This window comes from Sus scrofa, chromosome 7 (assembly GCF_000003025.6).
Source record: "Sus scrofa isolate TJ Tabasco breed Duroc chromosome 7, Sscrofa11.1, whole genome shotgun sequence".
Taxonomy (NCBI): domain Eukaryota; kingdom Metazoa; phylum Chordata; class Mammalia; order Artiodactyla; family Suidae; genus Sus; species Sus scrofa.
In genome coordinates, this window is record NC_010449.5 from 89,141,982 (window position 1) to 89,169,181 (window position 27,200).

At 45.2% G+C, this 27,200-nt stretch overlaps 1 protein-coding gene across 6 annotated transcripts; it reads right to left on the reverse strand.

Annotated features, from left to right (window-relative positions):
- On the reverse strand, nucleotides 985-26,284 carry MAX (MYC associated factor X). 6 transcript variants are annotated; one of them, XR_304607.3, is made up of 6 exons: nucleotides 25,937-26,205; nucleotides 25,166-25,192; nucleotides 17,397-17,504; nucleotides 3,759-3,882; nucleotides 3,210-3,294; nucleotides 985-2,516 (listed from the first exon to the last, which is right to left on the reverse strand). XR_304607.3 is itself a non-coding variant. In XM_005666316.3 (5 exons), the coding sequence occupies exons 1-5, from the start codon at nucleotides 25,970-25,972 to the stop codon at nucleotides 2,329-2,331; spliced, it is 483 nt and encodes a 160-aa protein (XP_005666373.1). In that variant the 5' UTR covers nucleotides 25,973-26,284; the 3' UTR covers nucleotides 985-2,328. The 6 variants fall into 6 exon arrangements, 3 of the variants coding, with proteins under 3 accessions (XP_005666373.1, XP_020955045.1, XP_005666374.1); XR_001298028.2 differs by having other exon boundaries at nucleotides 3,206-3,294; XR_001298027.2 differs by having other exon boundaries at nucleotides 3,194-3,294.

Sequence of the window (27,200 nt, forward strand, 5' to 3'; positions counted from 1 at the left end):
CCTGACCAAGCCACCTGTGTGGGACACGGAGTCTATAGCTGAGGCACATAGAGAGATACAGTACAGGGCATATAGAGAGGAGGAAAGCAGGCTGACTTTAAAGGCTTGGGAATCACCTGACTTCTCATTCCCATTTCCCCCCCTCTCATTCCTGTGTCTTGCCTGTTTTAAAAAGGAATGCCTCTAGTGAAAGGTACGGTGCTGCTCCCCAGCATCCTTGTTTTCCTTAATAGGACCATGGTTTTGGGGTCAGTTTGGTCATGCTACAAAATGCCTCTTAGAGAAACACGATCCACCGCCTGTCAACTCCCATTACCCAAAAAGAGTTTCTATGGATTTAACATCCAACTGAAGGCAGTCTCAGCACCACCATCTAAGGAGTCGCGAATCAACTGATGAACTTCCCTCCCACCCTTGGTCAAGAAACAGCAATATTTCCTGTCAGCCAGACAGGAAAATCAAAGCTGAGCGGTATTTTAACAATAAATCCTCTTCCTTTCAAGGTCAAACAAGTTCGGGCTGGGGTTGGTCCCTAGCCCAAGTAGAGCTAACTGGATGCTGTTGAAGCTTCCTTGACTTTGAGCCCATGGCAGCCCTGCTGCCTCCTCTTACTATGTTGGAACTGTTGAGAAACTCTCAAGTTCTGGAGAATGCCAGTCACCCCAGGCCTGGACATTCATTACCAGGAGAACCCAAACCCACTGCTCTGGGCCACCAATCCCCAAGGGTCATTTATTTAGCAGGAACTGGACAACCTCATCCCTGTTGGAACGTCAAAGGCTTCTATCCAATGAGCAATGTCACCACCACTGGTTTACCCACCACCCCCCTGCCCAGGCCAGGCTGAGCCCTGGGAACAAAAAGGGAATGGCTCTGGCTCATGTTTGAGCCTAGTCTGCAGGCCCCTCTCTCTCAGGCTCCCACACGGGGGCTCTTCCTTCTGCTACCCTGGCCTTTGCAAGGGCAAGAAGACACCACCACCAAGAAGGATAAAATAAGTTTTTATTTATAGTCTTATAGTAAAGGGGGAAGCCTTAACTTGCAAGACGATATTTTAGCAGTATGTACAACATACTTTTTATTTCCATGGAATGGAATCAAACACGGACTGAGACTACAGAGTATACACTAGAAATCAGCAAATGCCGGGAACAGAGTAGGAAAAAGACAAAGAAATGAGGCCTAAACACACAAAACCCTTCACTGGGATCTGCTGACCGCAGCCAGACCAGGGCTGGATCACACAACGGGGACAGGTTTCCAGGACAGGTGGAAGGGGAGCGGGGTGAGGGTGGGGAGGGGTCCGCACTGAGGTGCGGGTTTAGTACCAGGTGAACTGCTCTTGGTATTTACATACAAAATCAGTTGACTCTATTTCTTAGAAATACACACGGAAAGAAAGGAAGATTTGATCATTGCTTTATGAATCTGTCGCTTTGCAATACCGACATCATCAGAAACAGGGACAATCCACTCAGATTCAAATTTCAGTAGCAGGAAATAAATATCAAAACATCATCACTGGCCCTCAATACAAAACCTCTACCCCACCCGATCCTCCCTCCCTGTCCCACCCCCTACTACCCCTTGGCGGCTGCTGCTTCACTGCTGCCGTTCCCCACATACCACACGAGCATCACGCGGCCCTCCCTAAGGCTGGCTGAGAGAAGCAGGAGTGAAACAGGCCAAGGACTCTGCGCTGCCAATCTGTCCCCACTTCCTTTTATACCACAAACTTCTTCAAGGATCTGGTCTTTCATTAGGAGCGATGAATAGCTTTTTAGGAAAAAAAATCCTTAAAAAGAAGGGGGATTAATTCTGATTACTCCAAACTGGTCATCTTCTTAAAGTAGAGCAGTCCACAGATTCACAAAGTCTATCAAACGGAGGTGAGGGTGGCCCGGGAGGAGAGGCCTGAGAGGGGCAGGGGTCCCCCGGGCACGGGCCCGACAGGGCTGGAGGAGCTGGTGGGTGGTCAGGACACCATGTGCTCAGAGGTCTGGCCGGCCGTCTGTCCTCCACAGAAAAAGCTGCCAAGTTTGGGTGTTTTGGTTTAAAAATTCCTGGTGGGGACAGGGAATCTCTGAAGGGAAACATTGAAAAAAAAAAAACAAAACAACAAAAAAAAAACCCAGTGGGGATGGGGAAAGAGAATGAGAGCTGTTGTCCAAGAGCTTCTACATAAAAATAAAATTTAAAAAACAAAAAAAGAGAAAGAGAAAAAAAAAAGTCTCTTAAATGGTTCTGAGGGTTCTAAAGATGAACTGAAAGGAGGATAAGACGACGGAGGAGACAGACAGTTTTTATTGCTGGCCTGCCCCGCGGAGCTTAGCTGGCCTCCATCCGGAGCTTCTTCCTGCTTTGGGGCTCTTCGGGCTCCGACTCCGAGCTGGAGTCTGAGCCCCCATCGAAGGCAGAGATGGTGCTGCCCTTGGCGTTGGTGTAGAGGCTGTTGTCTGAGGAGGGGTAGTTGGTCTGCAGTTGGGCACTCGACCTCGCCTTCTCCAGTGCACGGACTGAAAGGCAACCAAGCGAGCGGGTTACAGCCTTCTGGAGACTAGGGGAGCAACCGAGTCTCAGGTCAGGGTCCAGCCTGTTCTTCCGAAGGGCTTGCTGGCCCCCGAGGCTCAGAGTGGCTCAAAAGGATCTCCCTTCTGGTGGCTGTTCCACCTGCACACTTCATCTCCCTCCTCCTTTCCCAGCCAGACCTGGGTGCCCAGTGGAATGGACAAGGCCAGACACTCTGCAATGCCACCCAATCGAAAGAGAAGTCTTGTGATGTCACCGTCCTGCCGTGGAAGGCCGGGATAGAGACAGGAGCACGAGCTCCCTGTGGGACCCAGCAGTGCAGTAACAGAGAAGCCGGCCTGGCCACGCCAGGCTCTGCAAGGGTGTGGAGGCCACACAACAGCAGGAAAGGATGACAGAAGATGTATCAGCCAAAGAAAAGTTTTGGCTTAGCACTTTTGTATGCGATTCACTTGGAAAGACAAGCTGGACACTTGGAAGCAAGTCACCAATACACAGAGAATAATACCTGGGCCTTTCGACACGGAGCCCCTACATGCAGGCTGCTCAGCCCAGTAACCAACCCGCTGCCACCTCCCGCTGCCCATCCCTCAGCTCAGCTCATCTTGAGCCTGGAAGGTTATAACCCATTTAGTTTAGTTTAGTTTATTTGAGGTGTTCTAACCCAGGTGGTTACTTGCATTTCCTTTTACTTGCATCTTCCATGAGGGAGGAAGAGAAGTGAATTCCCCAGGAACAAAGAACTTGATCAGCTCTCGCTTTCCCCTGTGGTTGTAGGAAAAGGCGGGTGTGAGCATTGGAGAACAGCATGGGCCTGGCCCATAGGCTGCCCTGATTGGACTACCAGTGACACCGGGAGCGCTCACTGTCCCTGAACACCTGGAGTCTCTGGCACTTACACAGCACACTCCGATCCAAGGACCTCACAGCTCTCGAGACACTTGATGCCCTACTGCAAACAGAGCGCCTGAGCCCCAAGAAGGGGAGAGAGAGCAGGTCAGAGAAAAGTCTCCAGATGTCTAAACCCTAGACTCCACTGTTCCCTCACTGACGTCTCAGGTCCTTCCTCGGATGACTCTACCACTCAGCTACTCAGGCCCGAGAAGCAGGGCCGCAGCTGCTCAGGAGCACACACTCTGGAACTGGTCCTGACTCTGCAGGCCCGGGTGCGAAGCCCTGACCTGGCTGGAGCACAGCAGGGCCACTGCCCCACAAGCTCCGCTGCTCACCTTGCTGCTCCAGAAGAGCATTCTGCCGCTTGAGGTCATCAATATCTTGCTGGTGTGTGTGGTTTTTCCTTCGCATATACTGGATATACTCTGTGGCTTTGTCTAGGATTTGGGCCCGGGATGCCTGTTGCAATGTGAGAAAAAGCAAAGGGGACAAAATAAAGACCTAGTCCATGCAGTGAGGAAACCATGCCTTTCAGCAACAACCACACGGGGAAATGGAAGCAGGAGGGTGGAGGGGACGAGGCTGAAGAAACAGTGTGAGTGCTACCAAGAATCTTCTCTGTACCAGTCAAGGCACCAGCTGCTTTATATAGCTTACCTCACTGGCTCTCTCTGAGAGAGGGCGCTCCACCAGGAACCCAAGGCTCAGTCTACTGACTTATCCTAAATCCCCAGCTCAAGAGTGGTAGCGCCTGGATTCAGGTACATCTGAATCTTGAACTTGTACCCTGTCCATTCCCTTTGGTTCTTGAGGTTGCTTTCAAGTCTTCAGCCTGGCTAAGTCTGAAAACATTAAAGTACTACTTAACCGAGAGCTTAAGCCATTCACTCTCGGTAGGGCCTGGCTATAGGAAGCTGGTTCAGAAAGACAAGATTAAGATCCCATTTGGAGCTGGCTCAGGATGGAAATGGTACAAAGTTTTCATCAAGGTCCTAGATTTGAGATAAGCCCTCAGACCGCTGTTAACTAGTTCAACTGAGCCATGCTGCAAGTGTCACTATTTCAGCCTCTCTGGCTAAAAAGACTTTTGTGAAAGCTGTCAGAGCCTGATGTCAACACAGGAAGGGCATGAGATTGGGCCATTTCAGGAAGCAACCACACACCTCTACCATGGCTGTTGGGTAGCTTAGGCATTGCCCTGTCAGAGGAACAAGTTAATAAGCTAATAAAATGGATGTTAGGTTATTCGGCCCCTGCAGGTCAGACTTGCCTGGAAGATTCCCTATAGATTGCAAACGTTGCCAGAATTACTCATAGCAAGGCAGCCAACCAGCTGAACTGGTGGAAGGGTATGAAGCCAAGAGAACTGAAGCCCAAGACAGGGTAGTCTAGTAGCCAAAGTGTGGCGGTCAGACCACTGAGGCTCCTGAGCAGAAGCAAAGCTTCTTTGATGGCAAAGAAAACAGCTGTGTGCTCCGGCAAGCAAAACGAAAACTACGTGTAGTAAATCCTGACAATTTCAACTCAGACCCCAGCTGGGCTGAGTATCAGAGAGATTTGGAAGGCCTGGGCTTATTCACCAGTCCTCACAAATATTAGCCTTTTCAGGCTTTCCTCTTATAGCATCCTTAAGGCAATTTCCTCAAAAGGAAATTGTTCACATTCAATCGACTTTATCTGGAGTGAATTACGTGCAAGGCACTGAGCAGACACTGTGGAGAAACAAAATGTATTAGTCATGGCTTCTTCTGCCCAGAAGCTCACTTGCTCACTAGTTGACGAGATATACATATATCTACACAAAGACAAATCACAGAGCAGTACTAACAAGTATAACTTGAATAGTACAGATTAGAAAGGTCACAAGAAAAACAGCTTCTGGCTGGGTGATCATTTTCTGTGTGCCAGACATTAGCCTTGGCTCTGCACACTCAGGCTCCCACCTGAATCAGAGAACCCTGGGGTTAGACTGAGGTGGAATCTGTGGGAAAGAGTCACTCCGGGCAGGGAGAACAGCACAGGCGAGACATGGGGAAGGGACGGGCCCAAGTCTATTTCTTTAGTTGACTAAGTCAGCTTGTGTAGAAAGAATGAGAGTACCTACAGATGATTATACGGCCACTTCAGATGTTTCCCATTTCTGCCAAAAGGGACTTACTAGAGTCAATTATTAGGTGATAAAATGGGGGGGGGGTGGCACATATTTAGAATGAACTAATTAAATGGACTAATTAAAATACCCTGCCTCTGGATGCTAGAGATGGGATTAAAAACAGTACTGCAGGAAAAGGGCAGGGTGGCAGAGTGGGGAGAAGAGTTTAGGAATCCAGGAGACAGATGCTTTCTAAGCTCCGTTGTTAATGGGCAGTGTGACTGCAGACAGTTTTTCTCTCCATGGCTATTCCTTATCTGACCAGAAATTTTCTCAGACCCCACCTAGCCTTCCAAATTCTACTCTCTCACTGATCTAATTGTTATGCATAGTTACATGTCAGTCTCTCTTTAAATCTATTTTTTCAACTAACTTGTTCCCAGAAAGCAACGTAACTCTTGTTTAATTTAATTATCATTTGCATTTGGAAAGAGTTAAGAAAAATCTCTCAACAAGAGAGCCCTTGCAAATGTTCAGTGATAATTTTTAAGAAATGACCACATTGAGTAGCAGCCTGTGTGCAACCAGTTTCTTCCTCACATATTTGTACATGAAACTACAAAGTGAAAAGTAATACAGTAAGCAAGGCACAACCAACCAAGGAGAGAGAAAGATGCCACGAGCAATGCCAAGTGTTTCCATCTCAGGATAGTTTTCAGATGGAGATAAAACTCATAAGATGCTCAGAAAACAGTGTCTTGGGAACAAGAGGTCCCCACAGAAGGTCAGACTGGAATAAACCCAGCCTCTAGAATGCTACAATAAGCACAGTCCTTTCTCCACACCCTGACCCTTCGCCTAAATAGAAGCTCCCAGGCCTCTTGGGGTGCCCTGACCCCCACTTAGCAAGTCTAAAAGCATGATTCAATTAACTGCATTTTGTTCCTCATCCAAGGTACACAAGAGTAAAATCCAAAGAGAAAAATTTTAAGTATAAAATACAGAATTCCCCCAAATTTACATGTGTATCCAATTCAGAGAAGAAAAATCAGAAGCTTGAAGGTAGAAAAATGCTAAACTCATCTAAAAGCTCCTCTCTTCCAACTTTATAAACTATTTAAGATCATGGGACCAGCCATAGGGTTAAGGGTGTGGGCAGGCCCTTGCGTTTGTGAGTTTACACTGTGAACAGTAAACATGAAGCCAGCAAGAACTCTGGGCTTTATGGCATGGACCATGGAGCCGCCCTGAGCTTTCGGTTTCTGTTTTCGGAAATGCGCCCAGTCAGCTGAGTCAGCAATCTGTGAGTGTCCCTAAGCAGATAAAACTTGGTAGATCAACGCGTCCACAGATCAACTGTTGCCTCCGGGTACCCAGAAAGGACCTGAAATATTTGTTTCCTGCGAGTGTTTACAATTAGAAGGCGCTGATTCTGATTCTGCCTTTCTAAGCAGAAACAGATCTTTCCAATGGTTTGGACACAGCCCCTAGACAGGATGGCCTGCGGCCCAGGGGACTTAAAAGGTAGTGGGCCTCCTGTACAGCAGCGTGAGTTAACGCACAGCAGCTCTTCAGGCCTCTCCCTCCCTCTGGAAGCCACACTAGAGGACACTGGACAACCTTGCCATATCCTGTTCTAGAGCCATGGCTGCACGCAGCACTACAAATGATGATGAGGGCAGTAACTGCGTACTTACTAAACACCAGGCAGCCTCACATAATCTGATGTGTTCGTTCTCCTATTTTACAAATGAGGAAACTGAGGCACAGAGCTGGAACTTGCTTGATGTTACATAAATAGCAGGTAACAAAGTCAACATTTGAACACAGGCCTCCGGAACACCCTTATTTTGGGAGCTCAGAGGTAGTGGTGGAACTAATGAAGATCAACAGAATTTGGAGCGTCTCAGCAGGAAGAAAAGGACTACAAACGAGTCACCCAATCTGTCTATGAGCACATGAACGAAAGAGCCTGGTGAGGGTGGTTTCCTTGAAGAAGCTTGTTTGGGTAGATTATCTTCACACAGGCAATGTGTGCAGGAATGAGTTGAAGCTGAAGCAAAGATGAAGACTAGTTTTTAGAATGAGGTTTAAAAAGTAAGAAACGAAAAAAAAAAAGCAGCCTGTAGTTAAACACAACATTGGAGGAAGATTGTTTTTCGTTTTCTTTTAAAGGCAGGTAAAAACCAAAGAGGCTTCGAGCAGAAAAGCAAATACAGAGGAAAAACCAGAGATACAAGCTGGCTTGAGAGAACTGACTGAACCTGGGCCTGGGGTGGGGGAAATACCGGCTCCCCACACTGCTCCAGCTTCTTTACCTAAAAGGGGAAAACCAAAATGGACAGTGGAAGAGACCCAGTGCGGCCGAGGAGCCCAGCAGATTCCTGCCCCCTTCCTGCTCCTTCACAGCTGCTTGTCTGTCCGCGTCTCTGCCCAGGAGATGGAGGAAAGGGCCACCCCCAGCCTTGAGGCACTCACTTGAACAGAACCCTGCCTGGAAACAGACTGCACTCACCTCACGTGCTGCGGAGAGTCAACTACGTATTTCATGGGAGGCCCCAAACCAAAGAGTTTGATTCTAAGTAATACCTTTTAAAGGCCCCAAATGATTCCTGAAGTAATTAACACTGATGTTTAGGGTGACATCCACGGTTATTAAATCCCACTGAAGGCAGTGGTTCTCAAATTTTTTCAGATAGGTCAAGAATCCCACACATTTCTGAAGCTGTACATCTTTGTGTTGGCGTAAAAATCCACGTTGTTTTAGAAAGCACGTGGGGAGAGGTGAGGAAGAGAAGAGCAGTACTAGGCTGTTAACGTCGGGACACCACTGCTGTTCCCTAGGGTCCTAATGCCGACTTGAGAAACAGTTATTTTTGCTGTATTTATCATGTTTTCCTCCCCACTCTCAAAATCAGATCCTACTGGGATGATGTTACAGCTGCCCAGTTCCCCCAAGAACCAAAATGACATCCTGGGGAATGAAAAAAAGAACTACTGCCTGACTTACCAACTGACATGCTTTACTCTGCACTAGTAATTTTAGAGAAAATAAAACTATTATTTTCTGAAACCTGCACAAGCTTTTACACCAAGTAAGGGAAAGGAGAAGGGCTAGGGTAAAGCTTGTGTACATTTCCATTTGAATAAACCATCTTCTGGAAACAAAAATGAAAGCACCTGCATAATAAATGTGGGCCTGCATTAAACTAGTTCATTCCAAAATGGAACCACTATCAGTGCCAACAAGGGAGGCTGGAAGACTGTGGGGTCAGAGCCAGCACACCCATGTGGCCCCTCAAAAACTTTCTGTGCCAGGCCCTTCCCAGCCCTAAGAACCAATTTCCTGATTACTAGGGGAAGGCAGAGGTGTCATGCCCCGTAAAGGGCTTAGTTAATCCCAGGAGCCATACATTTGTTTAAGGGTCAACACAAATCATGTTTCAAACTTTGTATTCCTTTATCCTGTGCCCTTGATAGTTTGAAATGAAGGTGTGACACTTCCCCATCAAACTCTGACCACGAGGAATACAAGGATATGGTTCCCCCCGAAGAGGGTATATAACTAAACATGTGGAAAGGATTCAATCTCACAGTTAATAAACAAAACACAAAATTACTACCTTATGCCTACTAAATTAGTCACCTCCATCAAAAAAAAAAAAATCCAATGATGATAAAATTAGTACTCTTAAAACATTAAATGCATAAGACTAGTCTTTAGAATTTGCTTGAAAGAGTAAGAAAGGAAAAAAAGGAGACATGAAAACAACCCTCCTGGAAAGCATTCTGGCAACATACAACAAAAAATGAGACATCCTTACCCCTAGCCCGCAATCCAACTTCTAGGATTCTGTTCTATGGAAACAGCCATGTGCACCAAGATGTTCATTGCTGCGTTATTTATAAAGTTAAAAAACTGGAGGCAACCTAAATGGCCAACAGGAATATGCCTAATGGCTACATATAAACACTGTCACTTGGGGAAAGGGCCTGTTATGTGAAAGCATTAGCATTTATTCATGGAAAGCATGCATATGAAGTGAACAGAGGGGAATACAGAGATTAGTAATACCATTATTCTCCTGCGTCTTAGACTCCATCAATGAACACATGGACTAAAGAGAAGCTTTTAGGGGAGAGAAAAGAAAGGAGGTGAGCTTTGTTTGACATCCATTTTGAGATGGCACCCAACTTCAGCAGTATTAAAACGGGGTGAGGGAGGGGGGGAGTGTATTTTTGCACTGCACTGTCCAGTACAATAGTCACTGCACACATGTGGCTAATTAAGTATTGAAATGTGTCTAGTCTGAACTGAGAATAAAACACACTGGATTTTCAAAAGAGTGCAAGAAAATAATAAAATATCTCATTAGTAATTTTTAGTATACTGATTATATACTGAGGTCATGCTTAATATTGCATACTAGGTTAAATGATATTATTAGATTCATGAAGTTCCTGTCGTGGCTCAGCGGTAATGAACTCGACTATTATCCATGAGGATGCAGGTTTGATCCCTGGCCCCCCTCAGTATGGTTAAGGACCCAGTGTTGCCACAAGACGCAATATAGCTTGCAGATGCCGCTTGGATATGGTATTGCTGTGGCTGTGGCATAGGCTAGCAGCTGCAGCTCCGATTCAACCCATAGCCTGGGAACTTCCATATGCCGTGGGTGCAGGCCCTGAAAAAAAAAATTTTTACTTGTTATGTTTTTACTGTGTTAACCAGAAATTTTAACTGTATTTAAATGAAATCATATTTAAAAAGTATTTCTGGCTCACATTATACCTCCACTGAACACCACCTGTCATATAATCTTAAAGGAATGGATATAATTGCGTCGGAGGAATGGAAGGACTGTTTTCTTCTTCCCAAAGTTTCTGCAATTTTGTTAAGAGGGGAAAAAAAGAGATGATAGAGGGAAGGCCTAGTAACGAATCCACATCCTTTCAAATTTCCAGATGAAAAGTGGAGAGTTTCCTGGCTCTCTAGTCTTCTCCATGGGAGTAAGCCCTTGCCCACTCTGTAATGCAGAGACTTCCAGAAGATGGATAAGGCTTCTGCCCTCAGGGAGTGTACTCTTCAGTAGGTAGTTGAGACTGTCACAGAAAAGACATAGGAGAGGCTCCCCAAAGGGATACTGGGGTGTCAGGGAGAGTAATACTCCAGGGTTTTCAGGGTGCTGAGGCATTTGATATGGGACTTGCAAGCGGGAAGGTGGAGACCAGGGGAGGCCCAGGTCAGAAGAAACACGAAGGCACATGGGCAGGAAACAGTTCATGGGCTGGGGAACCCTTATAAGCGGGTCTCTTCATTGTGTAGCCCCAGTGTCGTCTATGTGGTGAGGCTGGAGATGGACCTTGACAGAAGGAAAAGAACTCAGATAAAGCTTAGGATGACATTCCTGGGGGAGGAAGAGGGGGTACACTGTTCCACAATAAGGAAGGAGCAGAAAAGCAGGCGGGTAAGTTGGTTACCTAATTTAGAGAACATAAGTCTCTAAAGGGCACTGAGAAGCTCTTGAAGGTCGAATTCTTTGTTACAGTTAACTAAGAATTCAGTGAATTAATATCTTTATAGCTGCTGAGCCTGGAGCTTAAGGGAGACCTGGACAACTACAGACAACACTTGGGCAACTATGGACAACAATTTCAGATACAGAAAATTTAAAAAGAACTGCCTAAGTGGAGTCTGGCGAGGTAATAATCCTAACGAGTAATGTAAGGCTGTGGCTTACATTCCATTTACAAGACAATCCGTCAGCAGCCCAGAAACAGTGCTGCTGGACAAAATGCCTTAAAGGGTGTCTGAGCTTCTTCCAGTGTAATGAGGCCACGTGGTCAGGAGGTTTCCTTCCTTCAGTTATAAACACTCACTCTGTTCCCTATTGTGTGCCACCGAGGGAAGAAATATGACCGAAAGATGTTCTCCCGGGAGTTCCCATCGTGGCTCAGTGGTTAATGAATCTGACTAGCATCCATGAGGACACAGGTTCTATCCTGGCCTTGCTCAGTGGGTTAAGGATCTGGTGTTGCCGTGAGCTGAGGAGTAGGTTGCAGACATTATCTCGGCTGTGGTGTAGGCCGGTGACTACAGCTCCACTTAGACCCCTAGCCTGGGAACGCTTCCTATGCCTCAGGTGCAGCCTTAAAAAGTAAAAAAAAAAAAAAGGTGTTCTGTTCTCCCGGCCTTCAGTACTTAACTACAGTGCGGCATGGGAGACAGGTAAACAGTCATCAAGTAACCACACAAATGAATGCACAATTACACCTCAGACAAGTACTGGGGTCACAGTGCTGAGTGGGTTTAACAGGGAAACTGACCTTCAATTGTAAGAATTGTTATGTTCCTTCATATAAGGGAGCTATTTGATTTCAACATGTACCCATTAGGGATACCAGGCTTTAATGAAGATGAAAGGAATTAGCTCCATATTTTGACCTTTTATTTGATGCTCAGCATGTTATCTAATTGTTAGGTATAATCCTCTCTCCTGACAAGAGAGCAAGACCCTCAAGAGTAGACACCAGATATTAAACCTTTTCAAGCTTCACGGCACTCGTGTTTTTTGTTTTTTTCCGTCTTTTTAGGACTGTACCCGAGGCATAGGGAAGTTCCCAGGCTAGGGGTCAAGCTGGGAGCTATAGCTGCTGTCCTACACCACAGCTCATGGCAACACCAGATCCTTAACCCACTGAGCGAGGCCAGGAATTGAACCCGAATCCTCATGGCTACTAGTCGGATTCGTTACCACTGAGCCACGACAGAAACTCTGGCACTCATACGTAAACAGGTGAGCACACCCACGTCAGCTGTGGTTGTTTTCGTTAAAGGGCTGAGTGAGCCCACCATTTCCTCAGGCGCTCCTACTCCACAGCTGCGTTCTGGGAAGCTACCAAGAACCAGAATCTGCACAGGAGCTGGCAGAGGCAGACCTGACTTAATGCTGACTAGGAGACACACTGTTTTTATTTTCATCTTAGGTTATAATCTCTTTTCAACATAACATCGCTCTACCCAGAAAGGAGAAATTCAGAGCACAACTATCTGAGAAAGCAATAAAGTATGATAAAAACAGGCATTTAGGAAGAGACTTAAAAGATAAATTACTAAAGACCACTGTTCAGCTGCACATGGCAATGCTCAAACAGAAGCTTCTCATCGAGGTTGACCTGGATAACTGTCACCAAGTCAACTATGCTTAGACACTGAGATTGGATGTAATAATCACTCTGGTGCAGGTGCTGGGGCTAACTTATGGCGGGAGGGGAGAATTACACCCCCATGTAAAGGCAAACTGATGGGCTGGCCACTAGCTTTGCCTACACAGAACAGGGTAAGCTCAGTGCCAGCAAGCCATTAGGCAACACTCCCTAGTACCCCACCTAGGACCCTTAAAGACAAAGAACAATTCTGTTCAAGAACAGTAACGTCCATGTTTGAAAAATGGAGCCAACATTGTTCTTGTCCTTACTTCCTTACTCTGGTTGAGGGCTGGTGGTTCGAATTCCATTCCATTTTCCTCAGTGGGCTCCATGTCCAACTGAAAAAACTATAAAGGAGGAGTTCCCGTCATGGCTCAGTAGAAACGAATCTAACTAGTGTCCATGAGGATGCAGGTTCAATCCCCGGCCTCACTCAGTGGGTTAAGGATCCAATGTTGCCATGAGCTGTGGTGTAGGTCGCAGATGCGGTTTGAATCTGGCATTGCTAGGCACAGACCAGCGGCTACAGCTCTGATTCAACCCCTAGCCTGGAACCTCTATATGCTGCAGGTGTGGACCTAAAAGACCAAAAAAAAAAAAAAAAAAAAAAAAAAAAGAAAAAGAAAAAAAAACTATAAGGGAAACAAAAGACTCAAACAAGAGTTCAAGAGTCCACTTGCAAACACTGAGACCTATGGCAAAACCCAACTGGACTGCCAACTAAAATGATCTACTTCTCAGAGCATCTATGTGGACTCGGACAAATTCATAAACTTTCAGTTACCCTGTACTTCAGTTTTGCTTACATATGCTACTTCAGGGGAGTATTCAGTAATCCTAGTATGATATACTGCGAAGATTACTGGCCCTGTACAGGGGAAGTTCCCAATATAAAGACAAGATAAAGTATTGAAGGAAGACTTCTTTAAAATATCCTTAAGTCGGGAGTTCCTGTCGGGGCTCAGTGGTGACAAACCCAAGTAGTATCCATAAGGACGCAATCCCTGGCCTGGCTCATTGGGTTAAGGATCTGGCATTGCTGTGAGCTGTGGTGTAGGTTGCAGACTCAGCTCTGATCCTGCCTTGCTGTGGCTGTGGCACAGGCCAGCAGCTGCATCTCTGATTCAAACCCTAGCCTGGGAACTTCCATATGCCACAGATGCGGCCCTAAAAAGATAAAATAAAATATCCTTAAATTGTTTACCTCTATGGTGCAGCAGAAAGACTGAACTTGGCAGTCGGCAGTCCTGAGTTCTAGTCTCTGTCCAGCTATAGACTGGGATCATGATCTTAAGCCTCATCTCTGATACAGTAACAATGGCAGGAGTGCCAGGAGTGGTAACTGTCCAACCGTAACAGTGTAATTCTTACCTCATAGAATTCTGCAGCTTTCATTTTACATTGCAATACAGATGTAGTTAATACTGATTTTTTTTTTTTTTTTACTTAAGCCAAAGGTGACCATTCTTTACATTTATATTATAGTAGAAATATAGGAAACAAAGGACAGATAGAATTTGGATCTCACATTTAAAGTTGTTTGCTTTTTAAACACAGTTATCCACCATTCTTGGTTAGGATCCAATTTAATCAGTATTAGCTTCTCTTTAAAAAACAAAAGGCTTAGAATACATATGACAGTTAATACAAATACTAAATGAGAAGTCACCTGAAACATAAAGATGCACAAACCAAAGAAGACAGGGGCCTTCCCTCCAAGAAACTGATCTACGCACCCCAAAACTCACAGGGAAAACAATTTCATGATTATCAACATAATGTCAGAAACTTAATTACTGCAATCCAAATCAGATTAGACAATTTCCTGTGGTTGAAATACCACTTTAAAAAAATTACGACATTTGGTGAGAACTCGGAAGTCTGAGTGACCGAAGTAACCCGTCAGACTCACTGAGCACCTGCAGCGCCAGTGTTAGCAGACAAGGAGAACAATGAAGATCATGGGAAGGGGTTGGGGTTCAGCCAGAGCTAATAGCCATTTCCTTTATTCATGCTCAGCATGAACACTGGGACTGGAACACACAAACACATTCTGAAATCAGAAAGGCACCTGGTAACCTCCCCTGGGGGTTTTGTTGATGAGCGTGAAGAAACCTGGCTCTTGGAACACTCCTCTCCCCTAGTCTTGCTACTTCTCTGACCTCATCTCCTGCCACTGACCCTTCACTCACTCCACCCCATCCATTCTGGCCTCCGTCTCCTGGACAGGTCCAGGAAGGCTCCGAGGTTCCGCCCCAGGCTATTCCACTTGTCTTCCCTGGCCTGGAATGCTCATCACCAAATAGATGCAAGGTTCTTCCCTTCACTTCCTTCAGGACTTTGTTCAACTGCTGCCTCGCCAATGTGTTCTTTTGTTTGTTTGTTTTTTTGTCTGCTCTATTGAAAACTGCAACCCTTCCTTCCCTAATTCTCTTTTTTTTTCCCCCTAATTTTCTCCATAGCACTTAGCTGACATACTACATATATTTAATTATTAGTTCATTTTCTATCTTTTCCTCACCAGATTAAGAGCTTCTGCTTTTGTTCACTGCTGGATTCCTAAGTAGTGAAGACAATGCCTGGCATGTAGCAGACCCTCAATGAGTATTTGTTGAATGGAATAGGTGAATAAATAAATGAGCCACAATGAAGACAACTATTTGGTTTGTAAGGTTACCAAATTCAAACCCTCAACTTCCTTGAAGAAAGGTGGCAACAGGATTTAGGCCAATGCGATTCTAAAGATTTAAGGGGAGTTCCCGTCGTGGCGCAGCGGTTAACAAATCCGACTAGGAACCATGAGGTTGCGGGTTCGGTCCCTGCCCTTGCTCAGTGGGTTAACGATCCGGCGTTGCCGTGAGCTGTGGTGTAGGTTGCAGACGCGGCTTGGATCCCGCGTTGCTGTGGCTCTGGCGTAGGCCGGTGGCTCCAGCTCCGATTCGACCCCTAGCCTGGGAACCTCCATATGCCGCGGGAGCGGCCCAAGAAATAGCAACAACAACAACAAGACAACAAAAAAAGACAAAAGACAAAAAAAAATAAAATAAAATAAAAAAAAATAAAGATTTAAGGAAGAATGTTATGGCAATGTAAAATACATGGAGATAAGAAAAAGTTGATCTCTTAAGACTGGCCTCTCCCAAAGTGTTCTCAAACTTAAGAATGCCTAAGAATCACCTGACTGCTGGTTAAAAATACAGACCTATCTCCAGAAAGATAGATTCAGTACTGATTCTGATGGGAGTGTTCTACAGGCTATTTTTCTCAGGATACACTTCCCTGATGCCACTCCTGGCTAGATGTGAGACTTAGAAGGCCGTGGCTCTTGGCCATTTATTTCACCAAAGTTGATACTATGGCATGTGAATAAGCACTGACTGTCAATGGCTCAGACAAGCACAAGAGATAATCTTTTGTACTCCTGTCTAAAAGGGTGAGCCTCTCTCCCCATCATAAAGATTTCCTGTGGTGCTCAGACAGTGCTGTACCCAGGAATGTTGTTATTCCAGGTAGGTACCTTGGTCCAAGGCCATTAAGCCAAGTCCACACTAAGCAGGCTTAACCCATGGCAAATTCTGGTTTTGCAATACTAGGTATTCACATGGCCTATTTTATGTTTTTCATAAAGGTCAGACCTAGCCCATGCTTCAGCCACACAGCCACACCTTATATAAGGTATAAAGCACATGACCTACCAGAGTGGCAATATAAACAAAAATGAAACCATGATGGTTCCAAATTCAGGATAACCAAATAAACCCAGGACCTCCACCACAGAGCTAAATCAGGAGAGCTATTCAAAGCACACCCAAGAAAATGACTGTTTCTTTAAACACTGGATCACTGAACCCAAAAGTCCCAAAGGTCCCTTCCAAGTATGCCATTTATTGCACTGAACTGCTGCAGGGGTCAACCAGTTACATGGTGCACAAACAGGTGTTTCTCCAAATTCCAAGTAGTGACCCTAATCCATAGACTTTTTACCAAGGCTTCCAAGTTTGTTTTTCAAATGGAGAAATGCTGCTGCCTACCTCTCCAGAAAACCAGATTCTGGAAGGCTACCAGTGGGATGGGGGCGGGGAGAGCAGTTATCTTTTTCTTCCAATTCACATGAACATGTCTCTTTACTCAAGTCTTGTATTTAAAATGCTTATTACATGCCTTTGAAATAATAGCTGCTGGACAGGGAGATCACTGGTGTTCAAGCTGGTTCACATACATTCCCAAGAGGTTTCCTTTAAAATAAGTACTAACTTTGAACCATATGCCATATGAAAGGAACTCTCATGGAGGTCTACGGGATCACAGACCTCAGGAATCCTTAGTGTTACCCAAACTACTATGTGCCATTCTTTATGCTCCAATGTACAGTTATGATAATTTCTTGAATAAGTAATTTATTACACATAATACTAATTATAAAAGATACCTTCTACTATTGTCTTAACAGGCAGCTCCCTTACATCGGACATCACTTGCTAAGGATGAACTACAGAGGGTACAGTGTGTGATGACTCCCCCCCCACCCCGCCAAAGGATCAAAGATTAAGGAAACCATGTCACTCGAACATCCCTAATTCTAGCCCTTTCCAGACAGGTAAGTGCCCTACTAATAAGCCCAACAGTGAGTTCCATGTTAGTGGTGGCTAATCGGTTTTCTTGAAAAACTCACCTTCTCTCCTTGGAGTGATGGGACTGAGTCCCGCAAACTGTGAAAGCTGTCTTTGATGTGGTCCCTACGTTTTCGTTCCAGTGCATTATGATGAGCCCGTTTGTCAGCCTGGAAGAATGGGAGAAAGGGCACATTAGCAAGGTCATCCTTTTGCTTGGTACAAGTGGGTGGGTACAGCTTGGAAGTATATGCTGTCAGCGCTGTCCCAGGCGATTGGACTGGGAAGGATTTGTCGAGGTGGGCAGTTAGGAGTCTCCAGAATTAGGCTCTGCTAGAGGGGGAGAAAGGGGTGAGCAAGGCTTGCGACAGGAACATCCAAAGTAGCTCGATGCATCCAGCTCATGCATAAGTAAAATAAAAGTTATTCACGGGGACAAAGTGTGACTCTCCTGCAACATCAGTCTTCTCCCACAACTTACTTATGTCACAGAGTAGCTGCTAGTCCATGGCTGGAAGACGACCAGGGAAAAGCTGCAGAGGGCCCCTTCATAAAATGTGATCACCCCCACTGGAAGAGATTCCCCATGCTGGGGACCCAGGAAAGGAGTTAGGTCACTGTGCAGTGCTTCTTTCCACGTGAAACCCATCACAAGTCACTTCTGGTCTCAAGCTCCCTAAAAGGTACTACTTTTTAAGACCTTCTTGCCAAATCATACAAGAGAAACTAAAACCTCTAGAAATCCCAGATGCATGAATCTGAGATCATTATGATGAAGCTGATATAGAGGCCAGCTGCATCCTGGGCTCCTATTTGTAAAAGTGCATCCAAGGTGCTTTCCTGCCAAGGGCCTCCCCTCACACAGGCTGCCAGAAAGGTAGTTCTTAGATGGCAAACGTTCTGACACCCATACTCTGAATAAATTTCCTCAGGCACCTGTGGCAGGCCATGCTTATTTGGCAGTATCTAAATACCCACAGACCAAACTCTTTATCCTGTCCTCCTTAGAAACACAAAGAACAACAATCAGCTGGACAGGGACAGAGACTGCCAACAAATCAGAAATGGCAAAATACTCTGGCTTCAGGCAGAAGAGACAGTGCTGGAGAACACTACAAGAGAGCTTCAGCAGGTCCCTATTAAAGAGGCAGTCCCTCCAATGGAGCATCTACGCTTATGTAAGCTTCACCTCTGCACTCTGGGAATTATGGGAAATACTATACTCTGAGAATTTATCCCAATACACAAGGTTGCACTAAGTTAACCTAAAGAAGAAGTCTGCATCTAGGAAGTTCAGGCAGCTTTAAGCTACCCAGACACATCACCCAGCATTTTTAAAATGAGCAACAAAATACATGAATGCCTCAAATGAATCCTTGTACAAACAAGATGTTCAGACCAAAGTCTATAAAAACAAGAGTTGTAGAAATGAAGGATTTGAAATCCTAGTATTGAATCCTAAAAGTCTGAGTCATTACAGAGGAAGAAGAGGCTGGGAGCAGCTGTGGTAATTTTAGTAACTTCCTGGTCTCTCAAGCACGCCTTACCTACAGCTCTGTTAGGCTAGACACATGGTTCCCATCACAGTCATGGGGCTCCATGGCGTAGCACTCATTTTCAGGGCAGACACCTGGAATGCTTTTAAAGCTCTCCTAATCTTAAGTCTGGATCCACTGTAAATTGAGTGTCTGCTGAACTCCAGGGATATATGGAATTTACAGGAAAACTGAGGGATCAATCGGGCAACCTTAGGGAAGAGGTAGGTATCATACAGTATTAGAGCAAGAAAATCGCAGATGCTTTCTATCAGCAGTATGAAAAAGCCTGAAAGAATTAAACATATGAAGTATCTAGTCATTTTTTCTTTCTTTTTTTAACGGCAGCACTCACAGCATATGCAATTCCTAGGCCAGGGACCTATGCCACAGCTGCAGCAACGCCAGAACCTTTAATCCACTGTGCTGGGCTAGGGACTGAACTCGTGCCTCTCCAGCAACCTGAGCCGGCGTAGCTGGATTCTTAACCCACTGCACCACAGGGGAAACTCTGTACCTACTCCTTTTCTAACGTTCCATTCCCAGTAGTCTAGACAGTCTACATAGGTAAGGTGAGCTGGGTTCTTAGACTAAAGACTTAGAAGACGAAGAGATGACATTTGGCATTTATGTGTCTCTCCTGTGTTTGCTACACACTCCCTAGGATAGTTCACTTACATGCAAATTAATCACCCAGCTTTGGTCTCCAGCAGCAGCCCAAGATACTCCTGACTACTAAAGCACCCTGATTCCTGGCCATCTTCCCAGCTTAAGAGCTGTGCATAGAAGCTGTGACACCAGTTACCCACAATCCCTCTTGTTGATACAAATAAAATTCTAATTGTTTCTTTCTGGGAGAGCCCTGCAAATCTCAAACAGCTAGAATCAAGTTGGACTTGGTTTCACTCAGGCGTGCAAGAGAAGGGTGGAGCTAAGAATAATCTAATATCAAAATAATCCCCACAATGCACTTCCCCATCCCCATTCACTGAGCCCTGAAAGGACTCAAATGGACAAGGCTTTCGGTTAGAGGATTGTAAGTGAACTTGGCTGTGGACCATCAGCAGCAATCTTGGCTTCTCATCTGGGGAGCCAGCCAAGTTTGAGAAGTTGGCTCAACAGGGAAAGGCAGCAGTCCCTGCCTGGTAGAGCGCCTGGGCTGGGGACTGTTGTTCTCAGACTAGTGGATGGAATTTCTGCAGTGGTTCCAGGCCCAATTTAACTAGCAGAAGAGTGGAATCTTAGACCAATCCCTGCTGCCATGTCCATCCCCAAGCTGCAACACTTATACAGAGTCAATTTCAAAGCTCACAAAGACAATGGCAATGATGCATTTTTCTTCTCAAGGCTCTTTGAAAGTGCAAGTTAAAAACACGCAGAACTAACATGCCTAATTCCAGGCAACTCTGAACAAAATACTACCTCTAGTGACTTGAAAGACCACATGAAAAACCTTTACATGAGACTGAGAATTCTGTTTGGGAAACATTTCCAAATGACCAGTCCAATGGATGAATCTCCCTCCCCTGCAATTCATCCCAATGGAGGGCTAGTTGCCAGGCTCATCACTGCTTTGTTAACTATTGTCACCTGCTGGCAATCCATTTTCAAATGGATTTTAGAGTTGAGAATGAAAAACTGGGTGAAGACACCCAGTGTAAGGCATCTTAGATCCTTCCACAAACTCAAAAACTAGTTTTTTTTTTTTAAAAAAAGGTGGGAAAGGGCCAAACAATTGTGTCTTGAACAAATAAAGCTTATCTCAGATGAATCAGCTTTCTCCCACCTATACTGAGAAAGATGTTTCATAATGAACAAATTCTAGGAGACAACAGAAGCCCCCAAACACCTCCCCTATACATCCTAGAGGAGCAGTGGCTAGATGCTGTCCCTCTTCAAGTACACTGGCTTTGCAGCTTCTGCCAGAAAACCCCTCCTTCAGGGCATCCGAGGCTAAAGAGAAACACTAAAGGGCCGTGTAATACTGAAGAGTGGCCCACAGATGCTCAACAGGAACTCCAACACCAAATCATTTTCAGCTTCAACATCTCTGCCAGGGTTTTTATTCAGCCTCTTAGTATTATTTCTACTGAACTTTTCCATACTGGCAGCCAGAATAAAAAGCTTTACCTACAATTTGTCCGTCTCTGACACTAACAAGCAAGCGTTACCTTAAGTGTTGTTAAATGTGGAAAGCAAACATTATTTCATGAGCCAAGAAGTTGCTAAACTGGCAGCAGGTCACTCAAGCTAAGGAGAGCTGTTCAAAATGGAGGGAATCTCTTCAAATTATTTCCTTCCAAACTACTGCATAGAGAATATATCTTCCTCCAAGGCATTACATCAGTCAGCAGCATTATTTCCTGCAAGTTCTACATAGGCAAATAGCAAGGGAAAATGAATGCTCCGTTATACAAGGATACACAAGGTTCTCCAGAACAATGCCATCTCTTGCAGGCTACCTGATACCTAACCCTTCTGTAAGAGGAATCTTCTCAATTGTGATACAGAAAATTCTCAGTATATGTGGAATTAGAACTGCCCACTAAACATTTACTGCCTTTAAGAAATTTAAAGGTTATATTTTTAGACCAAAGGTAGTGTTGCTTATGATTTTTTTGGGGGGTTGCTGCCCCACAGCATATGGAGTTCCCCAGCCAGGGATCGATCTAAACTGCAGTTGCAACCTATATGAATCCTTTAATCCACTGTGCCAGCTGGGGACTGAACTTGCCTCCTGGCACTGCAGAGACACTGCACCACAGTAGGAACTCGGTTTATGATTAATAACCTATTCTTATTAAACACTAACACTGGAAATTAAACACTTTGAACACGGGCTCAGAAAAAGCCTATTTACTACTTCTGATAGGAAGCAGAAAGGATAAATAAAACTGAATTTCTAGGCAACTTAATTCATTTTAACCAACATGAAAACTGCAGCATGAACTAATGGGGAGCAAGGCTGAGAAACTCACTAAGGTCCTTAATAGCAAGATAGGAATTGCAACTTCCCAGCACCTCTCCTGCTTGACGCTGACTGCCTGGTATACATTTTTAACATCCAACACATACATGTGTTGTCCAGTCTTTTCAAAAAATCATTTGGTGCCTAAAAAAACTTGAGAATGCTATTATCCAAATATGCTATATACTACAGCCATTTTCTCTGATCACCTATTTTACCATTACTAGTATCTTGAAAGGCTTTTTAAATTTAAGAACACCCTTCAACAGGCTAATTTTTAGGAACCAAATCTGGCATTTCTGCATCACTGTCAACACTGAGCAGACACAAAGTATATGTGTCATGCAGCACTTTTGTCATTAAATTAATTCCAGGTAAAACAGATAGTAGCTTCCTGAGTAAATTCCTCCAAAGGTAACCAAACTCACTCCCTTCTGAATACATGGCAATTCCTAAAGAAACAAAGAGTTCTGTTTAAAATATTTCATACCAGGAAGATCCAGAAACGGAATTGTACAAATCTGTTTCCAACCCTCCCAACAGGTATACTATAACCAGAACTATGGAGCTGTCATGGACGAGAAGCTGAAAAAGGTCGTGGGTTTCCAACTACCACACTAACCCTACATTTCTTGTATACTTTCATTCTTTCCAAAAAAAAAAAAAAAAAAAAACCCCAAATGACAACAAAACCCAAAAAAACCCAGAAATAAAACAAAGATCACTTTGCATAAATATCCCTGCACCAGAAAATTGTCTTTGAAATGCAATCTTCCTCCTCCAAAAAATAACAAAAATAATATAACATCAGTGGGACTCTGAGATGTATTGAGTTTAATAATAAAAATTATCGTCTGGGGTTACTTCCTTTAACGAAGCTTATTGGGCACTAGAGAAGCTGTTTTCTGTTTGCACTGAGGCAAAAGAAAAAATACTCGTCAAATCAGTTTCACTTTCTGTTACAGTTAGCCTCGCTTCCTAACTCTCTTCTTGCTGAGTATCCTACATGTCTTATATAGTAAGGCCGGAGCTGTTGTAGTAATATTACAAAACATGAATGAGCGTCTCCTTCTATATTAGGACTCAAAGGACCTTTGCCAAATAACTTTTAAAAAAGTTCTTCTGTAGTCCTGAATATTTGGTTGTTCACAGTCCTCATCCTTTTCCGAACTAACACAATGCTTAAGAATAGCTCCCCGCCACCCAAATTTTAAAGAATATATTTATTTATACTAAATGTCAGGAAATAAACATATATTCACACAGAAAAAAAAAGAACTCCTTTTTATCCTACGTGTTCATAATTGCTTGATATGCTATAAAATCTGTCTACTGCTTCTTCTCTCCATGTCGTTGTGATCATCTTAACAGATATTTAAAACGTCTTAGCAAGATGTGTCAAATTAAAAACAAAGGGTAAAACCCACTCCCTTTGCCCACCCTCCAAAATCAAAAGGAAAAATCCTAGGTACCTTAATATCAAAACTGAAAATATCTAGACAAAACAATGAGATTAGTGTTCTAGGAAAGTGGAAACATTTTAATAATTTACTAAAACAATTTATATCATTAGCCACATGGATGGATATTCTGAAAAGCAGAAAGCTCTTGAGAACTGTAAGCCAAAATTTCATAAAGAAAATTTTTGTCTCACTGGAAAGCTAATATAATTCCAATTTAAATAATGATTCTGCAAAGGAAGCCTAAATAATTCCTATCCTCCAATCCTCATCCAGCCCTAGGGCAGATTTTATAACTGGAGACTTTCAGGGAAAAAAAAATGTTTCAAATAGACTGGGTTCCAAACATGAAATTCCATAGTCACATTAATAAGGAAGGCAATAACTGAAAAAGACCTTAATTTTCCAAAATATGTATAAATATGAAGTATTTGACAATACTTCATACATTCAAAATATTACCTTCAAATCCTTCAAGGAAAAAATAAAACAAATTCTTTTTTAGTGACTATTACCAGGGATAATTTTAAGACCCCTGGGACAACTGCATTCTTTGATTTTATGAAAATAACGGCTCTCGATAATTTTTTCTAAATGGATAACTGCTTAGACAACCTCAGAATCTCTGCTCTAAAGAATAGCAGGTATAAGTTAGAGGGCTTGCTTTTATTCTGTGAGAATTAAATTCTTAGATCAGAGGTCTCCAAGCAGAATGTGGCAATTCTAACAAGCTCCTGAACAACTTGGTTGTCCCAAACGTTATTTTGAAAATCAGAAGAACATTATAATCCAGATTTCTAAAATTTCTTTTAAAATAGAAAGATAAGGCAATACTGAGTCCTCAATCCCACTGGACTGGCCACCTTTTTAGGAGAGGCATGGGCTCTCTAGTACCCCAGTCCTCACCTGTGCCCTCAATTCCTGACTATCTCACTGCCAGGGCTCCCTAGAGACATCTAAACTTTTGACCCCCATTCTATACACTTCCTACTGTTCCCATCTGTCAAATATTAGACACTATGATATACTCATTTCTCTTCCCCTTTGATTTTTTTCCTCCTCTGATCTATTCATGGAACACCCACAGTACTATCCCATACTCCAAAGACATGAGATTATGTCTATCCTAATCCATAGAACCACTTATGGAAAACATTAATATCAAAACTCTGAGAAATCATTGATAACACTTTACAGTCTCAACCACCACTTCCTAGCAAACTTCACTCTGCAATGCCACTTTTCTTCAACAATTCTACCTTCTTTATACTGCTCCTTCGACTCAAATACAGTCAGACCGTAATAAGCTGCTGAATATGACACGGTCACATTCAACCTTTGGCTCCTCTACAGTTCCAATTTCTGCATTAAAGTAATACCAAATTGTGCTAGATTCCATAGGTTTACAGAAGTCACATGACTTTTGGTTAAAGGTGATTTCTCCATGTGGCTTCAACTTCACACAACTATTCAGATAGTTTAGAACCTACTGTTCTTAAATAAATCTGACCACTTCTTCCTGAAAGAGTACAATTTACTTCAACATGGTGCATTTCTCATTCCCCATTTAAATAGTGACAGCTAGAACTCTCATCTAAACACTACAGAAAGATTCATTTCCCTGCATACAGCTTCTCTCACTCACCTACAGCCACTGGAACTTATCACCTGAGAATCTAGAATTATGAGATTTACAAACCCGCCCCCCACCACCACCTACAACCCCAGGACAAGGCCCCACCTCACCTTAGCGGTTAACAGGAGAGTTTACTACAATATTAAAAGCAACAGAACTCTTTTTCTCTCTAACCCCAAAAAGGACTAGAACTGAACGGAAATGAAAATGAAATGGAGAGTAGGAGACGTACCGCAGATTGAAACCTCGGTTGCTCTTCCTGGAATAAGAGAGAAAAAAAAAATAGAAAATATAGAAGTTATTTTTACACTTCACATTCAATAATAAGAAAGAAAATGCCGGCGGCAGAGGAAGCGGCGGGTGGGGAGTAAGCCTTACCTCCCCCTCCCTCCCTTCCCACCCCACGCCCCCATCCCTCCTCCCCAGCTGGATCCGGTAGGGGGGCGGGGGGGGGTCCGAGCGCCACCCCTCCTTCCGGGATCCGAACCGGGCGAGAGGGGGTCCACAGCACTGTCTCCTCCCCTTGCACCCAGCTCAGGACTTCTGGGCACTCCCAAACCCTCTCTGCCCTCCCTCACCCCCCAGGATCCGCCAGTCAAGGGAGGAGGGGGCCGTGGGCCTAAGGGGCAGGTCCCGAACGCCGTCCCCTTCCCCAGAATCCGGACAATGGGATCCCGAGCGCACCCTGTCCCTATGTCCCGGATCCTGAGCCAGCCAGAGAGAGAGTAGGAGACGGCAGCACCTTCCCCCACGGGGGGAGGTGGGGGTCCCAGAGGCCGCGTGTCTCCTCCCCACCTCCAGACCCAGAAGGCCGCTCCGGCCAGGAGCCCGGAGGGGAGCGAGCGGGGAGCGCGACGGAGGCGGTCCCAGCCCGGGGGGTGGGGGTGGGGGAAGGGGAGAGGCGGCAGCTGCCCGGCCCCCTGCCGCAGTCGCCCTGCTGAAAATCCCGGCCGCTGTCCCCGCCTGACAACTCGCAAGGGAAGGAAGAAGCCCCAGGACTCACGTCGCTCTCCACCTCGATGTCATCGTTATCGCTCATTTCCTACGGCCCAGGGAGCGGCCACTGCAGCGGCGGCAGGGAAGGGGGAGGGGTGGAGGGGAGGGGGAAGTCACCGACAACAACAAGCCGAATCTCCACACACACACACACACTCACTCACTCGCTCTCTCACTCACACACACACTCACACACACACACACACACACACAACACGGGCGAGAACCACCTCCTCACTGCAGCACCGGATCAACGGCGGCACGCACGCCCGGTCGGCCCCCTGCCACGTGACCAAGCTCGTCACGCTGGGGCCGCCGAGACTTGTAGTTCATATCCCTTTGAATGATGGCCCGGCTAGCTCCAGAGAAACTACAAATCCCATAAAGAACTGCATCCAGTCATTCCCAGCCCGACTTGTTGACGGAGCCCAGAGCGCCTGCGTGTCCGGTGGAGCAGGGGGGAGTGGAGAGAGGAGCGGCGCGATGCCTGCCGGGAGTCGTAGTCCGCAGACCGCGAGTTGTCAGGAGATTTTCCTACAGAGGCAGCAGAGGTGGCTGCTGGGAAGACAGGACACGTGGAGGGAGCTGGGACTCCTGGAGCCGGGCACTGTCTGGGCGCCTGGCCCAGGGGACAGGGTGGAGGCTGTGGACGAGTAGCCGGTTGCCGAAATAACGCTGTCTCTCCTTGATGCGACTGGTTTTACTTTGTTTTCTAGACCTCTGAGTCGCTCTGTGTTGTGCTCTGGGGCGTAACCCGTCTGCTGTGGGATCCTGCTGCGGGGGACTAGGGGGCGCGGCTGCGGATGCTCACGTGGACCCTGGGGATCTGGTAGCGAAGAGGTGTCAATGGCAGGTGTTAGTGTTACTGGACAGGCAGGATGACCGGCCTAGCTGAGGGACCATTCCCACGAGACTCTTGTATTCATTCACCCTGGAGTGACCATTTTGCTACTCAAGTGAGGCTTGTACATTCCCAGATCCTGACCCTCAACAACTGCTTACGTGGAAATAAAAACGCCTTCTGAATTGGTTGTAGTCTAAGCAGTTTAAGAAGTGCCCCAGTTCAGAGTAGCATAATCAGTATATCAAATGAGAAACAGCTCTCTATCCACTTAAAATCCCACTTAAAAACTGCTGTATGCGGGAGTTTTAGTCGTGGCGCAGTGGTTAACGAATCCGACTAGGAACCATGAGGTTGCAGGTTCGATACCTGGCCTTGCTCAGTGGGTTAACGATCCGGCGTTGCTGTGGGCTGTGGTGTAGGTTGCAGA

What these genes read in the sequence shown, in the direction of transcription:
- MAX (XM_005666316.3), bottom strand. Translation starts at nt 25,972, where the DNA reads ATGAGCGATAACGATGACATCGAGGTGGAGAGCGAC. An exon ending in CATCACTCCAAGGAGAGAAG is followed by an intron (nt 3,883 to 17,396) that starts GTGAGTTTTTCA and finishes ACATTGCAACAG; the next exon opens with GCATCCCGGGCCCAAATCCT. An exon ending in TGCTCTTCTGGAGCAGCAAG is followed by an intron (nt 2,517 to 3,758) that starts GTGAGCAGCGGA and finishes GTTGCCTTTCAG; the next exon opens with TCCGTGCACTGGAGAAGGCG.